This window comes from Chenopodium album, chromosome 20 (genome assembly GCF_948465745.1).
Source record: "Chenopodium album chromosome 20, dcCheAlbu1.1, whole genome shotgun sequence".
NCBI lineage: Eukaryota > Viridiplantae > Streptophyta > Magnoliopsida > Caryophyllales > Amaranthaceae > Chenopodium > Chenopodium album.
The window spans coordinates 73,730-91,441 of NC_137853.1; the positions used below are offsets into that span (position 1 = coordinate 73,730).

Consider the following 17,712-nt stretch of genomic DNA (forward strand, 5'->3'; position numbering starts at 1 on the left):
ATGCAAAATATGAAAATATGCGTAGGTTCCCTTAAATGTGAACATTAGCTTTTCAGAAAGTGAACATAAGCATAAAAAATATGAACATAACATTTCAAAATATGAACGTAAGCTTTTCTTAAAGTGAATATAAGCATTTAAAAGGTGAACATATACGTGAAAAAAATATGAACATAAACATTTAAAAAAGACAACATATGCATGAACAGATTTAATTAATATTTCATGAACAACACATATTTACATTATGAATATTTGAAATTATATATGAACATATAAAATATTATTATGAATATAATGCATTTAATTATGAACATAAAAATTCGAAGAAATAAAAAATAATATGATTATGAAACATATGCATTATAAGTATTAAATGTTCATTTTTTTTACGTTTTTATTTGTTATTATTAAATGTTCATTTTTTTTTCATGTTCATATTTTTATTTTTACTAAATGTTCATTTAGTAGAGTGTAGTGTTGATGTTGGCGAATCGCGGATGTGTTATCTGGGTTATTAATTTGGGCTGCGCGTTTTGGGCCTTCCCTTGTTGCACCTATCTTAGGATGCACCTAAGACTAATTGAGTTTGGGCAGGTTTGGGCACATGTTTTTCGGCCCGAGAAATGGGCAAATTTTTTGACCTCGGCCCGGCCCGCCCATTGATCACCTCTAATTTTGCTCTATACTTGTATTGTTTATGGGGTGTTTGTAATAAATTATAAACGAATCACGGCTTTCTATGATTTTAATTAAAGTTCATGAATTTTTTCCATTTCTCTCATATCACACGAGTTTTGTTTTTTATTGCTCTATATCTTTCTCATCCAAAAATTGCTTAAGAGTCCATGATTATAAAAGTGATGCATCTAAAAAAAACGGAGGAAGTATCTTATGATTTACAGATGTTTTTAATGAAGACTATCTAACAAAAATATCAAATTATAATATTTCATCAAATAAAAAAAGTCAAAGGTTGAAATCGCTAAATTGATTATGATTAAGGGCCTGTTCTCTTATGTTAAAATTCAGTTCAGTTCAGCTCAGCTTAGTTCAGTTCAGTTCAGTTTAGTTCGGCTGAGTTCGGTCAATGAGAACAAGCCCTTAATGAATAAAATACAAGTAATATTTTATCGGATAATCTGCATATCTAACGAGAAAAATAAAAACAAAAAACGAATGGGGTATCATTATTGCCTGCATATCTAGTGGGAAAAATAAAAAATAAAAAACGAATCGCAAATTCTATGCTACTCCTGGAGTACCGTGTGCATGGTACTCTAGGTTTATAAAATTTATGTTATTTTAATATGAACTACTTGTTATTTCAATTTCTATACATGTTATTTTAAAATAAGTATATGTTGTTTTATATTTGCAAGTTGTTTTTTTTTTCAACATTGATCCTTTCGCTGTAATCCAGATTTATAAAATTCATGTTATTTTGATGTGAACCTCTTATTATTTCAATTTATATATTTGTTATTTTTTTAAATAAGTACATGTTATTTTAATAAATGCATGTTTTTTATATACATGATGTTAAAGTAAATAAGTGAATAACATATTACTAGATGAAGCCCGTGCGATGCACGGTTTGTTTGATTTTTTTTTTTTTTTTTTTTTTTTTTTTTTTTTTTTGTATTTATGAGTTAAAATTTGTTATATATTTAGATAAAATTCCTAATATTAAAAGATAATATTTAATTAATTAAAACTTAAAAATTTCATTTGCCAATTTTGCTTACGTGGCGTTTGAATTATTTAATTTTAAATCAAATTATTAATCTCTTATTTAATTGGCTACTACTAAGATTTATAATGGCGCGCTGAGAAAATTAGATCCTACGTGGCTTTCTAAAAACTCGGGAAAAAACTCCCCTTTATATCCGTGCGATACACGCCTTGTTTGAATTTTCTAAAATATATTTTTTTGTATTTATGTGCTAAAATTTGTTACATGTTTAGATAAAATTCTTAATATCAAAAGATAATATTTTATATTTAATTAATTTAAACTTAAAAATATCATTTGTCAATTTTGCTTACGTGGCATTTGAATTATTTAATTGTAAAATAAACTAATAATCTCTTATTTAATTGGCTACAACTAAACTTTATAATCCTACGTGGCGCGCTAAAAAAATTAAATCCTACGTGGCTCTCTAAATACTCGGGAAAAAACTCCCATTTATATATATATATATTAGATTTTAGCAAAATAACACAAGTTTTTAAGCAAAATAACATAAGACTTAGGCAAAATAACTCAAGTATATTGGGTATAGATTAGTGGAGTACTGATTGATAAACCCAAGAAGCAAGAGGAACTTCCTTGGAAAAGGGTCAACAAAATAGAAGCAAAGAAAATAAAAAATAAAACCCTGTTAGAACCCTGGGTTTGGTTTAGAATCTATCGAAACTGAATCGAAAGACACATTCATCAATTCAATGGAGGAAAAAGACGAAGGCATTCCAAACAGAGAGCTCTATGCTTTGCTTAACATCTCCCCAGATGCTTCTACCGAACAAATCCGCAAAGCTTATCGCCAGTGGGCTCAAGTCTATCATCCCGACAAATACCAGGCTTCTCATGTACTCATCTTCTCTGTCTTTTACTTTTTATTTATTTGAATTTGAAGTTGAATTGATCGATAAACCATATGATATTGATGGACGAGTTACTATTTCATAAAACTTATGGTTTTGAATTTTAGAAATCTATAAATATCTTCTATGTGCTGATTTTTTTAGAAATCTATCAATGTCTTTGGTTGGGCCACGTTTAATTAATTTGCCATTTGAATAGATTTTTTTAGTGTTGATGTTGTTAAAATTAATGAGGAGTTGCAGTTGATGATCAATTATCCCCTAATTCAAAATAATGATGGTGGTTACTAATACAGAATGTAGCCATTGACATGGATTAAGCGCGAGTAAGATAGGTTATTGGGTACAGAATGTGGCCATTGACCGTGTTGGGTTCCGTACAAAACACCCTTCAAGTTTGGGGAATGTACCAAAATTCCTGCTCTGAGATGGAGCATTTTCTGTTTAATCTCTCCAAGCTTCATGTTGTTACAATGTTACTTATGGCTCATGAATGTTTAATAGGTTTTGGAAGAGTGGATTAGTCTACAAAGTTAGGTACTTGATTGAGTCTTTCTAATTACATAATTCAAATATTGCCCTATTTTGTTCACCTTATTTTCACTTATTTCGGGAAAAAAAGTTCAGATTAAATAAGTTCAGGGTTAATCAAGTTCCAATTACATCTAAAATAAGTCATGATATAGTCTAATACAAGTAAGTTGTAAGGTAAATAAACAGCACCCTAAAATCCTTCTTTATATAACCATTTGCTAAAGAAATATAGGTAAGTCCTACTATTTCCAACCTTTTGCTGTATGTCTTTGTTTAAATAATACTATTGCTATATTAACCATCTAATACGATGTTATCATATGTATACAATAAGGATTTAGATATTAAAGATAAAATATTAAGTGTGAAAAAAATAAATATATTTATTCGCAAATATGAAAGGGTGAAGATTGATGGTTAGGTTTGGTACCCCGACTAACAACAACAATGAGTGATTATGGTGTTCAGTATCGTCTTCTTTTGTAACTAAATTTCAAATTACGGTGTTCAATATCGATTTCTTTTGTGAATAGATTTCAAATAAAGGTAATATAACTGTAGTTCTGCGTTAATTTATAAACATTGATATTAATATTAAATAGTATCAAAACTACTAATTTATTGGCTAATCATAGTTTGAGCTAATGAATTATGGAAAAAAGACGGTGCAACGTATTCTTGTTGGAGTTAGCTGTTTCCATTGCATCCGGGAAGTAGCACATGGTAATCTTAAATATTCGATGGACTTTTCGCTTACATTAGACCTTAGATAGGTATATTATTTCAACTCTATAGTCCATAACTCCATATGGTCTTATTCCTTATCTCATTTGCACGGACTCTATAAGAAAAGATGATCCCCCTTGAGCATCTCTGCTTTTTAAAAGTGCTTTAATGGGAGTTTGCTTTTTTTAAGCAGTCTGTGACCTATTAATTTTTGACCTTCAACTTTTCTGTATGGCTATTCTCTATTGAAGGTCCAAGATTAATGTGCTAATTTCCACGAAGTTCTTGCCCTTTGGATAAAGAGGTACATGTGTAAGATGCCATAGTTAAAGATCAATGAGTCACACATATTAGTATCTAAAACAGCTTCTTATAAGTCCTAGAAAAGAAGCTATTTCTTCTCTAATGGTTAGGAGTTTTATTATTATTTAAGTCATTGCATTATAAGATTGCATTTTCTGGATATGATGTTTGAACTTCTATATCCAGTTAATATAATTAATCTGCGAAAGGTGTTTTTCCCTACATGTATGTCTATTTGATAATTGTTTTTTGAGTTGCAAATGCTTGAAGTTTTCTCAACACTTAAGCTCCTTCCCCTGCTCCTTTCAGATGAAAGAAATTGCAACAGAGAATTTTCAGCGGATATGTGAGGCATATGAAATACTCTCAGACGAGAACAAAAGAATGATATATGATATCTATGGTATGGAAGGTTTGAACTCTGGTCTAGAACTTGGACCGAAGCTAAATAAAGCTGAAGAAATAAAAGAAGAACTTGAAAAGCTACGTCGCAGAAAGGAACAGGAAAAGCTGGCCCATATCCGACCTACTGGTTCTATTATGGCCAATTTGTCATTGCCAGACTTTTGTGAGGGTGATGGCATTATGAAAGGGTATGCCATTTGATTTCTATTTTCCTCCTTATTACATGTAATTTTCCGTGTGTGATTGTATCACTACTTTTGCAAAAAAAAACTAATGTTTAATACTGTTAAATGCCACACATTGATCTTATAATGGTACCTGCACTCGTAAATGCCAGAATGGCGATGGCCAGTGAGGTCCAATCTCAAATGTCCAAACGCATTGCAGTTGCTATTGGTGGGAACTTAGCTGTTACAGGCAACTCAGGTGGGGGGGCTGCCACTGCTGTACTTAAACACCAGATATCATCAGTTGCTTCCATTGAATTCATGGCATCTGCTGGTTTGCGTTCAATTATTGGTATTGAAACGACACGGTATTTAACTTGTATCTTTTTTTGTAATTTTATTTTATCATGCTGATTTTGTTATTTATAGAGTGTGACACCCCTTTTCTTTACACTTCTTGATTGTCAAGTTTCTAATTATCCAAGAGTTAAAACTGGTTATGTTTTCCTACAGCCACTTATCACCTCACTCCTCTGCCACAGCGGGACTTGCGATGTCGCTAAAGGATGGATCAATAAATCTTTCTAATTTATGGACTCGACAACTGTCTCAGACTTCAAATGGCAATGTATATTTCTGTCATCACAATAGCACGTTCAAAAATAGAATAAAAAGGAAAATGTGAAGGAGAAATACATTTTTGCCTTTGTTATGAATCCATATGCTTGTAGTCATCAATGGTCATTTGCAATCTTGACAACTTTCATGTCATGTTGTTCACATATTGTTGTTTACATATCATCTTGACAAAAGGCCCTTTTCTTTTTACCGAAATATTACTGGACTTAATTTTTTTATTGGGTATTGGGTAAATTTTTTTTTTTTTTTTTAAACTGATTGAGTCTGATGTTAATTGATTGAAACTATTTTTGTCGTACGAGGTTACTAATAATTGATCAAAACTGATTTTTACTAGTACTTATTATATTTACTGAACATTATTTTATTTCTACTTATTTATCTGTAGAGAACATGGCTAAAAAGGAGCTCTACAGTACACTGAAATCTCCTAATATAACATATGAATTTGCTTAACTGCCATTTCAGATACAACTTCTTCTGGGTACAGAATCATCTATTGCTGTTGGATGGCAGAAGAAAGAAGAGAAAATGTCTGTTGCTGGAGAGATAAAGGTACCAAAATTCTATTGAGGAAACTTAGTAATAAAGAAATTATTGTTTGGTAGTAATGAAGTTTGTTTCCTTTATTTAGCTTATATTTACTGATTTGTTGTGGATATATTATTCTATGATGTTGTTTTCACTGCTGCAGTTTGGCACCAGCTCTTTTGGGGCATCAGCTCATTATACTCACCGCTTTTCAACTAAGTCTCATGGGCGTATAACAGGCAGATTAGGAAGGTTTGTCTATGAAATTATAAAATTATACACTTTTGACTGATTAATTGTTAATATATATAGTTATATACTTTCTGTATTGCTACACACCTCATGGCATGTTAATGAAGAAATTAGAGAAGGTAAATTGGAATTACTAATAATAATTTTACCACCGATAAGAGGAAAGTGTTAGGTTATTGCGGTTTAATTTTATTTGACTAATATGTCTGTTTACCTTCTCTAATTACTTCCTCAAACAGCATGTCAAGGATGTGCTGCAATTATTAGAAAACAGAGGAAATATTTTGTTACATACATCCTGTTTGTGTTGAGCCCTTTGTCAGAACCATATTCTTTCAAATTTGCAAGTATGTACTTTGTACTTAAGCGTTTGGTGTGCTGTGTTTGGCTTAATTGAATTATCTTCTCTGTAGCAATGCTCTTGAGTTCGAAATTGGTGGGGGACGTAGAATATCTGATTTCAGCACAGTGCGGATGTTGTATTCTATAGGAATTCAGGTAACTACGGTCTTCTATATGGGCTTAGACTGTTACATTCATTTGTAGCATTATGAGAAACTGAAATAATTATTGGCTTTGACTTTTGTCTTATTTGTTATGCTACCTTTTGGTCTCTCCTGTCAATTATAAGTTAACTTTGTTTGATTGACAATTTTACACTGAGGTCTATACTAAGGTGTAGTTGAAATAGCTGATAGATTTCTTTTTATTTCTTTTTAGTCTTGTTAAAAAACTGGCGTTTGGCTAGAATTTGACCAGCCTTTGGCAATAGCTATAATTTGTTTAAACAGCCTTATTTAGCCAGTTTTCTAAGCCAGAATGAATTTGTTGATTGGATCACCTTATTCTCCAGCTTTTATAGTCAGAAGTCAAAGAGTTGGATGACTTAGATCAGTTTATTAGCTGAATTTATCAATGTCTAGTAGCCAATTTAATTTGAAGTCTAACAACTCTGTGAGTCAATAAAAGAGTTATGCTATTAGTTAGTCGAATGAGCCAACAACTGATTGACAAACCAGTCAATACAAAGAGAGAATGTTAAAGACCTTGGGGAAAGTTCTCAACAAAGACACGTTTCCCCATTACTAGGAACAACTCTTGCTATAAAATGAGCAACTGTATTACAATATTACCTATCCTATCTACATGAGACACGGAGAACAAAGTAAAAGTGGAATGAAGCCAACTAAGATCTTCCTGCAATAGATCTACAGGAACTCATCCAAGTCTGTAATTGTTATCTTTGTTACGACCTCAATTGCTTGAATGTCAAGCTCTACATAGTGGTAGTCAATTCTACGAGCCACCATCAATCTACCCTAGCTGCTCCTAATTTTTCTTTGACCTTATATCTTAATACTTCCTCCATTTTTTTTAATGCATCACTTTCCACAAATGGAACATTCAATTTAGATGCATCACTTTCCTTTTTAACAAATAAATTTTCTCTCTCCCTCTCATATCACATGGGCCTTCTTTATTTTTTTCTCTCCATCTCTCTCCACTACAAAAATTGCCTTGCCTGCGACTCCGTAATATCAAAAATGATACTTCTAAAAAATCGGAGGAAATACATTGTAGCCATCAATAGTCCTTGTGTTGTAGCATCAAGCCCCACCATTGAACAAGTTGATAATTTAGGATGCTGATGGAAGTGACTTTTTTTTTTTACCTTATTACTTTGTTATTTATGGTGAACTTTTTGTCCCCCTCCATTATTATTCTCCTTATTTAATGAAAATAAATTCTGATATTAATAAGCTACATAGTGGTTTGCAACTTTATCATTGATGATTTGGACTCTTATAATTACAAACAAATGGGATAAATTTTTAGGTTGGCCAAAAATCTTCATAAAATATCAAGTGGTTGGCCAAATCTAGAGAATAGCTACACTTCCTCAGTTTCCCTCTCTGCCTTGCCTCTTCTCTCTCCCAGCTCATTTGCTTACCAATCAATGCCCTACATATTCAACCTTAGACTTGTTCACACTCCATAACTTTGCCCCTCCTATGCCATCTTAGGCTCTCCGCCCATGAGCACCATGCCTAGAGAAGGGGAAGACTGAATATCACATCTTCCTCTCCCATCCATTACCGATAAAATGACCCCCTTATTCCCATCTTCCTTGCTGCCTATTACTACATTCGTACTAAGAAAGAAGACCATGGCATTAGCACTGACCATAATCCATGGGGGAGGGAGAGAGAAACGACGAAGAGAGAGAGAGAGAGTTGTGGTCAGATTTTTTTTTTTTTTCCTAACCAGTAGTTTTCGAGTAAAAACGTTGACTCTTTGAGTATTTTTGATAAATATTGGACTTTTGACAAGAATTATAGGACAACTGAAATATTTGTTTACAGTTTGTGTTCAAAATTTATTATTTGACAATGGCAAAATTCGTGGTCGAATTTTTTGTAAAGAAGAGAAGAATAATGTGTGAGCAAAGTGGGTACTCTAGATTAATTATTTAATGTGTCTTTTTAATTTTTGGCGTGGATTATTTACAAATTAAGATAAAATGAGTATTTTATACGGGTTGGTTCATTAAATTTTAGATCCAAGCGTGAGTATTTAAGTTCCGTGTAATTAAATAATTAGTAAGACTTTTTGCTAGATTAATTATTTTAGAGTTTTAGATGATATACGATTTATTGGTTAGTTATTCATATTAAGATATAATCTTATGTTACGATGTTCTAGATCTTATCGTGATCTTTGTTTCAAGAGTAAGAGTGATTAGTTTTATTATCTTGCTTTAATATTAAGGGAATTAATCATTTCATCAAAAACTATATTAAGACGTTAGGTTATAACTTCTTATCTTGGGTTATAGGAGTTAAACCAAACACAAAACCGACCGCACTTTTGTGCATCTTGTTGATTGCGATTGACAAGAAACACTCAATTCCTGCGAGACTTGAGATCTATACTAGTTGATTGGTTGGACAAAATGATCATTTAGACCTTCCCTCAATGTTTGAGAAAGCGCGCCTAAGGTAAGGCACTAAGGGGTAAACGCTTAACTTGGTTTGGCGAGGCATTGGTGGTTAGGCGCACCCGAGACGCATCTGATTCTTCAGTTAATTTAATTTTAGTAGTTCAAATGAAGTGAGGGGCAGGGGCACTGAGGAAGTGTGCCCAAGCACAACATAACTCCTCTCGCTTCAGTGCCTTGGGCTTTTTTATACATTGCCTTCCACGTTATTTGGTGCATTTTTTTATTATTATAATTATAAAATTGATACATTGGATTATTGTTGTAACTAGGTTAAATCCCGTGCAATGCACGGATGTTGAATAATTATAATAAAATATAATTATATAAAAATTAAATCGATTATAATGTGCAAGTTGATATTTAAGGAGGTTTACTTTAGATATTATACAAAATAAAAGTCAAAATCTAAATGTAACCTTATTTTCATATAGCAATGATTTTTTAGAAAGTAATTTTGGCGGGAATTTATTTAATAATACATTGCCAAGTGTCCTTTAGATTCGCTTTTAGTAGTATATAATCGATTGTTGTTATCTTTTCTGTTTTTTTAGTTGCATCACTTTGCAAATTGCCGATTGATAATAAAAAAAATGGACCCATGTGGTAGGAGAGAGATAGAGTTTATTAATTAAAAAGAAAAGTGATACAACTAATCTAAAACTTTCGTCTTAGGAAAGTGATGCAAATTAAGAGAAATGGAGGAAGTATTTATTTATTATTAATATATTTTTTTTTAATTATTATAATCATTAGCTTTTCATTAAAATGCATCAATTTTCACTATTAATGATCTCTTTCTTTTCTTATTCGTAGGGTGTCTTTTGGAAGTTTGAGTTGCATCGCGGTGGTCAAAAGTTAATAGTTCCTGTTAGTGCAGCTCTCAACTTAATTTATTTTGTAGATTTCCAATTTGCATGGATATTATTTTTTTTGTTGCATCACACATAATCCAATGTAAATTGTATTGCATTTTACTTATTCATGCCCCCTTGAACAAAGTTTAGAGGTTCAACGCCTCCGTGTTCTTGTGTGCACATGTTTAGAAGGATTAAGCAATTTTATCATTAAGTGACCAGTAGAAGAGGTTCTATATTTTCTCTGTCAGAATATGCAAGTTTCATTCTCAACATATTTTTCTGGCTGACTTCCTTGTCAATATTGACTATTGCTTTTCCCTTTTTTTTTTCATCTTCAATTTCTACTTTTTTTTAGCTTATGGATCTCTGTTATGGGGTGAATTTTGCTCGCAGGTTTTGCTTTCCAGATATATAAACCCTTTTTTTGCAGCAGGGGCATTTGCAATTCCGACATCCCTTTATTTCGTACTTAAGGTAAGTTAGACGTCTTTTTCTTTTTTTTTTTTTTTTTGGGGGGGGGGGGGGGGGGGGATATCCATATTTGAATAAGTATAGTAAGTTATATGTTAGTTGCTCTGAAAGTCTGAGATAAAGCAAACAACAATCTATATGCTGCGAGTGGTTGATGTTGAGGGTACGACAAAAATATTTGAAGCTTTGGTCTTCTGTTCAAACTTCATTGTTCACTGCATTTTGTGCAAAGTCTTGCCTATGATAAGCACCATCTGCTTCTTATTTACCTGATTAATGTTAGCAAACAGCTCAAATGTATATGCAGTGTTGACTTTGGCTGTTACACTAATTTTTGTCCCATTATGGTTTTTTTTCTTGACCCAGACACAGAGTTTCAGATTTGTGTGTGAGTAAGAGGGGAGAATGGGGTGGGGGGGGGGGGGGGGGGGGGCTGCAAAATGTATGGGGTTTATAAGGTCCCTTTAAGGATCTTGCTGTTTGCAGGGGTAATGTAGATTTGGCTATTAACAGATTCATTACTTTTCTCAACCATACAAATTCAATATTGATATCATTTGAAGGGTTGGTATATATGGGCAAGGATAGACACTGGATTACTTGGTGCACTCTTACCTATCTGTTGCAAGGGTGCAAGCTTTATATGGAAATGGGCTTTTGTGCACTTAGCAACACAGGAAAACATTTTATTTTAGAAGTGACACTCTTGCCAATTGGTGAAAGAGCGAAGATGAGGGTCAATTGGGGCACAAACAGGGCCAACTACTTGAAAATCGAGTTTGTAGGACTTTTAGTTTTGGGTGCTTTACATTCAGTAGTGACACAATACTCATAGTATCCTAACAGTGCAACACAAATAATATTAAAGCAAGAATACATAGGTTATGATCTCATTCATTGATCATCACTCCCCATGGGCCTAAGGAATGTTTTGAAATTACAATTTTTTTTCCTCAATAACACTGCTGGATAGACTGTCGCAAAAAAATTCTCTCTGAAGTCTTGAAAGCTTTAAGAAAAGTCCTAAATTGCATTAAGTAAGGGAATACATGGAAAGGAAGGTTGTATTCTAACACCTTGCTTAGCCGTTCTGGGTGGGCGATATTGTCTGTATGGCTGGCAGGCTGTGTAGTAGCATTGTGTGGTGTGTGGGCTTGACAGAGGTGTTTGTGAGGCAGCAGGATTTTAAGGGCTGCTTCACGAGACCGTGGCCCTTGTGCAGATAGGCCATGTCCCCTACATGGGTTGCCCTTGTGTCATAGGCTGCGAACTTATATTTGTTGATTTGTTAGTTGAGCTCTTACATGGTTTTAGTCTTGATCCTCCTTGAGTTTAAAGTTTTTACATGTGATGAGATTTTTTTTTTTTTTTTTTAGTTTTTGTTATCTAATTTGTGGAATAAAGGAAAGTAGTACTAGTGTACTACTATCTGCTGAGAATTGGATAAGCCAATAAGCCATTGTAGGTTATGTTTTTATTTAATAATCAGATTTCAGAATTTCCCTTAAATCTTTCTGCTGTGATTTCCTCAAATTTACAAGCAGTGAGTAGAGTACCCTTGTCTGGTGTGATTAAGTTTACAATACACTAATCCATATTTAGTTCACCTTATTTTAACTTATTTCAAATTAGATAAAAGAAATATATTTTGACATACTTTATTGTTTATGTGCTGTTTTTTAATGTTGCTATATTTAATTTCATAATTAAAAAGATTATGAAAATTTCATATCAATAAAATATACATTATACGTGTCTAACTAAGACCCTTCTTGATATATATATTTTTAAAATTAGCGTACATGTAAGGTCAAAGTTGATTCAAACCAGATAATCACATTGGGGGGGGGGGGGGGGGGGGGAGGTCATATGGGATCTTGTTAGATTTGTTTCCATACATATCTAATTAAAATATTTTCTCCGATTAACATTTAGTACGTAATTATTGTTGGATTGGTCTTATGTATATTATCAAAATAAATTATTTTACAATTTTATTTATCAATTGATGTATACAAAAATTAATGGTCAAAGTAGTGCACTAAAAATTATAAAAGCCAAAAAAGTGCCTCTATTGCGAAAGAGTTGTGTATTGGACTTTTGCAATTAGGTTTTTTAAAATATAAATATATTTTTTTAAAAAACATTATACATTAAGCAATAAAATATGGTTTGCGGTGCGGTTTTAACCTATGTTAATCGGACTCGGCCAATATCACCGAGGGGACATAGACACGAAATTCGTGTCGGATTCTCCACTTTGCACTCAGACACTTCAACTCAGAAAAGAGAGTGGAAGAGAAGATACATATCTAATTTTTTTTATATAAAAAAAATACAAGAAAAGACCATACTAAATCCTACCTTGCCATTCAAATACAAAACCTTGGAAAACCCTCATAATTGGACTTGAAATTTGAAGTTCAATGCCATGATTTTAGAGAACTATGAGTAGAAATTATAAATGGCGGACATAGCTATGTTTTACAAAGAAAGTGGAAGGAGAAAGGAGGAACCAAGGAATATGGGGTGGGTGGGTCACAACTGTAACTAGGGATGTCAGAGGAGACCCGCCTCAGTTTGGCGGGGGTGGGTCTCGATTTAGCGGGTGGTGGGGCGGGGATGGGTATGAGGTGGGGATGGGGCGGGGTGGATTTTAAGTTGTACCCGCCCCACTTGCCCCACTTCGTACCCGCCCCATCCCCACCTCATACCCACATCTATATACTTTTATGCTATTATATAAAATAATTACGTGAAATAAAATATTAATTATAATACTTTGTACTACACTTATATTATAAACAAAAATGTGTGTAATATTAAGAATGTTTTTTTAAATATTATAATCCGTATTAATTATGTAGGATTGTGTATTTGAGAGACAGAGATTAGATGGGTCTTTGGTGGGGATTAGGTGGGTATTTGGTGGGGATGGATATCCAAGTGGGGGGTGAGGCGGAGATGGTTTTGGAGTTGTAGCTGCCGGGGCGGGGATGGGGATGAATATTAGACCCGCCGCGGAGATGGGGATGAAAATGTTACGTGGGGATGGGGATGGAAAGGCCAACATCCGCCCAGCCCCGCCCCATTGACATCCCTAACTGTAACTCTAACTCTAACTGTAACTCTAAGTCAGAATTTTTTTAAAAAAAATTTATCATATCACGTGAGGGATAGGAGAAATTTTCTGCTTTATTCATATCTACTTCTTTGGGCTCACTCACATCTTATTCTCCACTTTGTTATTGTTTTATTTAAGGACGTGTTAGTACACTTATTAACATAATTTACTTTGATATAATGAAATTCTGATAATTTATAATCTTTTAATATACGATTTGTTTTTTTTAAAAAATGACAGTGTCCCAGTGTCCTAAAATTCTGAAAATTGCCGAATCGGATACTTGGACACGTGTCCGTGTCCGACACCTGTTCCTGAGTCCATGTAACATAGGTTTCAACCAAACCATATATTGCAGTTTGAATTAATTCTTTATCCAAACAATAAACCAAGCCATAAACCGCTAAAATATGGTATGGAAAGGAGGCTCAAATTTAAAAAGGTCGGCTACTCTTAGGCTCTTAGCCAATGGGACTAACATAGTGATAGATGATTTCAATTTTATGTTGCCATACTCAAGAATGAGAGAGAATCATTTGTCCCAATAATTTTTTTTTATAGGAAACTTTGTTAGAAACAAACTTTAATATGTAGCTTTTTATTTTCTTGAGAAACAATCTTTAAATTTTTTTGTGAAAAGTTAAAATGTTAAACAATATTGTTTTTTAAAGATGAAACCTTACTCTATTTTCTGGTGTTGACCAACACGTGCCAACCACTTGACATCTTTTTCTACTAATTGCACTCGTCTCATTTTTTTGCACCCCTACTTTCCTCCAAAACTACATTTTCATCTTCTTCATCTACTTCTACACCATGAAACAACCACTGAGCTTCATATCCCCGTCTTCATCTTCTTTATTTCTTCTAAAGCTTTAGCCATTATGTTTCTACACTCTACAATCCCTTTTTAACATTCTTTTCTTTTCAATCCAACTCTCTTTTGCCCCAATTACAACCCTTTAAGCACCAATCACACAAACCTTAACATTGTTGCTTTGAATATTGAATGCCAATATATTTCTCAATTCACTTTTGACATTAGCTTTTGTAACATGTACGGCTTCATTTTCTGATTAAATTTACCCCAAATTGAGAAGGGATCCTCTGAAAACTTAGCTTTCAAGAGAGATATTACCAATGGTGGGAAGACGATTATAACAAGCACAAGATGGATTTCCATCATAAAACAAAAATACCCGAGAAACCCACCTATATGTCCCTAATTGCTTGACTACCGTGATGAATTATATGATTCTACATTATTGTAAAGATGGTGCTAGGAGGGGAGAGTAACTGATTTGAGTTGATTAGATGGAGGAGTGGCTACTGCCAATGTAATGACAATGATGGACAAAAGATGAATTGGAGTGCAATGAAGGAGAAGAAGCTGGAGATGGGAAAGAAGAAGATGGGGATGGAAAAGAAGAAGAAAATGGAGATGGGAAAAGGAGGAGTGCAAATTGAAGAAAATGGAGGCAAATGACGGTCACGTGAGAGTCAATGTCAAAAAACGTTTTGTGGAAAAATGGAGTGAGGTTGCATCTTAAAAAAAAAAAATTGTTTAAGGTTCTACTGCCAAAGGTTGTTCTAACAAAATTTTCTTGTTTATAATCATTTCAAACTTTTAAACATCCCCTTTTTAACCATAAATATATTTAACCTTTTATTTTTTTTATTTACTTGCAAACAACATATCTGCATTACCATAACCTAACTACAATGTCTCCCCTCAATATATGTGCCCAACCCAAATGAGAAATCTGATTGGGGAGGGGGGGAGTAACTAATGACCTGTTGTGGACGTGGACCCATGGAAGTACTTTTCACACATTTTGATGCAGGCAAATGGTACATTGTTTTGGACTCCTCAAGAATTGTATGGGATTATGGTCTTTTTTTTTTTTTTCCGGTGTCACCACTCTTTATGGCTCCACCCAAAAGAGGGAAAAACTTTTGATCAATTAGGCAGACAGCCAACAGTACTTTTACACCTGCCTTGCAGAAGAAGACTAGTGATGCTAAGCGATTTGTAATAATTTATACTTTGTTTTGCAGAAATTTGTTGCCAAACCTTATTACCTTAAACGAGAGAAGCACAAGGCAGTAGAAATCATGGAGAAAACCTCAGGCCAGGTATAACATAATTATATATGCTACTTGCACTGTGTTTCTTCTGAATGCATACGATTCATGCTTTACTATCAAAGAAATGGAGGCTGACATGACATTTCAATAGACCAAAGGGTTGCCGTTGTAGCTACAAAGTAGAACACTGATGATTTACTAGCCTGTTATAGAAAACTGTTGATTTAGTTACTCAATTTATAGTCTCCTATGATAATATTGTATTCCGTATTTTTCTTCTTAAAATTAATGTAGAGAAGTGTCCCATTAATATAAAACCTTGTTGGATTAGAAACTTTGGAAAATTCTCTGAAACAGTGCACCTGAGCAATGTGAAGTATGTACAACTTCTTCCCCTCTAATTCCAAACATTCTTTAAGTGACTAATGTTTGCTGGGGGAATATGATCATGTATCTGTCTTTTCTACAGATATTTCTTTTCTGCCATCTCTTTTCCCTTTCCAAATTTCTTTTTAACGTTTTGAACAGGGAAGTGTTTATGTGTTTGGAGTTGGGACTTGAAATCTCTGCCATCTATGAGATTATGACATATGTCTGGCAATCACTTTATCCCCAACACTTTGATCTAGGTTCGTGAAGCTAGAGTAGCAGCAGCAAAGGCTCAGCAGCTGTTAGAAAATGTAGCCAATAGAAAGATGAATAAACAAAGTGAAGTTGGTGGGTTGATCGTCACAAAAGCAGTTTATGGAAGTGCAAAAACTCTAAAAAAGCTGGATGACGTGGAAAAATCAAGTGATGAATTGTCTTCACAAGTTATTGATGTTACTATACCTCTGAATTTCTTGGTTAATGATTTGGGGCAACTTCAGGTATGATCCCGGTTAGTTTTTTATGAAAGTATGCAATTTCTTGTATTTCAATTTGAATTTTGATATTCCTTGGCTTTTCCATCTATTCTTCCTTAAAGTTCTAGAGCTGCATAGATTGATTTGTCAATTATTGATAAGGCAAAGCAACAAACACAAAATAGATGTTTGGGCACTCAAATTATTTGTAAAATGTAATGGCAGTTCAAAATATTTGTTTTGACTATGTTCAGGTTTCTAAGTTTCAACAATGATATGATAATGTTTAGTTGAGATAGATTTGAACGCCTGCCAGGTTAATTGGAAGTGAGGCCAACCATTGCCTGCCTTGCCTTCAATGTTTTGTTATAATTGTCTAACTCACGAAGTGGAAGCTAAATGAAAAATCGGAACTTACCTTGCCTTGACCCTTTGACATGCATAGTGGTTTTGTGTTTGTGTGTGAATATTGGTATCATAGTACTTGATTAATTTCTCTTTCGGCACAGCTTCATGAAGGTGTGAAGAAATCAGGCATTATGGGCTTTTGTGACCCATGTCCAGGAGAACCTAAGAAACTGCTGGTCAAGTACACGTGCAACGGTCAAAACTACCAGGTAATCTTATTTGCTTTGTTAGATAATTGTAATCTTTGTTGGTAAGTTTTAATTTATTCACATGATTACAAATAGGTGGTGGTTGAAGACTGTGAGGAGTTGCGAATACCCCAGGAAGCTCACAAGTTCTAGACTTTTTCTTCAGTAACAAGAACATCATCACCTCCCTTGATCACCTATGAAGCACCTATAGCTTGTTTGAGGCCCATGAAGCATCACAAAGTTCATCCTGTAGTCTTAAGTTTAATTACTATCACAAAAGTGAAAATAAAGACAACAGCAGTACAGTAAAATATTTATAGTTATCTTCGTATTGTGATTATCTAGTCAATAAATGCAATAATTATGCCATATGTATCATTTTTGATTGAGGGCATTAAATTGGCTGGAACATTTTTGTTTTTAATTAATTCTTTCTCAGAACTGAGAGTGCAAACTAATCAGAATGATTATTGTATAACAAAATAACAAGGCGTCTTCTTTTGGCATTTGGTGCTTTTTTGACTGCATATTCTTCCGGGGAACTATGTATAACAGCGTAC

The 17,712-nt window shown here is 33.6% G+C and overlaps 1 protein-coding gene across 1 annotated transcript; it reads left to right on the forward strand.

Annotated features, from left to right (window-relative positions):
• Window positions 1–2,374: 2,374 nt before the first annotated feature.
• LOC145598182 (chaperone protein dnaJ 13-like) lies at window positions 2,375–17,658 on the forward strand. The gene is made up of 13 exons (XM_081654499.1): window positions 2,375–2,595; window positions 4,483–4,766; window positions 4,916–5,113; window positions 5,259–5,373; window positions 5,853–5,939; window positions 6,079–6,167; window positions 6,581–6,665; window positions 9,982–10,035; window positions 10,419–10,499; window positions 15,679–15,756; window positions 16,338–16,577; window positions 17,063–17,170; window positions 17,246–17,658. The coding sequence occupies exons 1-13, from the start codon at window positions 2,452–2,454 to the stop codon at window positions 17,300–17,302; spliced, it is 1,620 nt and encodes a 539-aa protein (XP_081510625.1). The 5' UTR covers window positions 2,375–2,451; the 3' UTR covers window positions 17,303–17,658.
• Window positions 17,659–17,712: the final 54 nt, after the last annotated feature.

What these genes read in the sequence shown, in the direction of transcription:
- LOC145598182 (XM_081654499.1), top strand. Translation starts at nt 2,452, where the DNA reads ATGGAGGAAAAAGACGAAGGCATTCCAAACAGAGAGCTCTATGCTTTG. An exon ending in ACAAATACCAGGCTTCTCAT is followed by an intron (nt 2,596 to 4,482) that starts GTACTCATCTTC and finishes TGCTCCTTTCAG; the next exon opens with ATGAAAGAAATTGCAACAGA. An exon ending in TGGAGAAAACCTCAGGCCAG is followed by an intron (nt 15,757 to 16,337) that starts GTATAACATAAT and finishes ACTTTGATCTAG; the next exon opens with GTTCGTGAAGCTAGAGTAGC.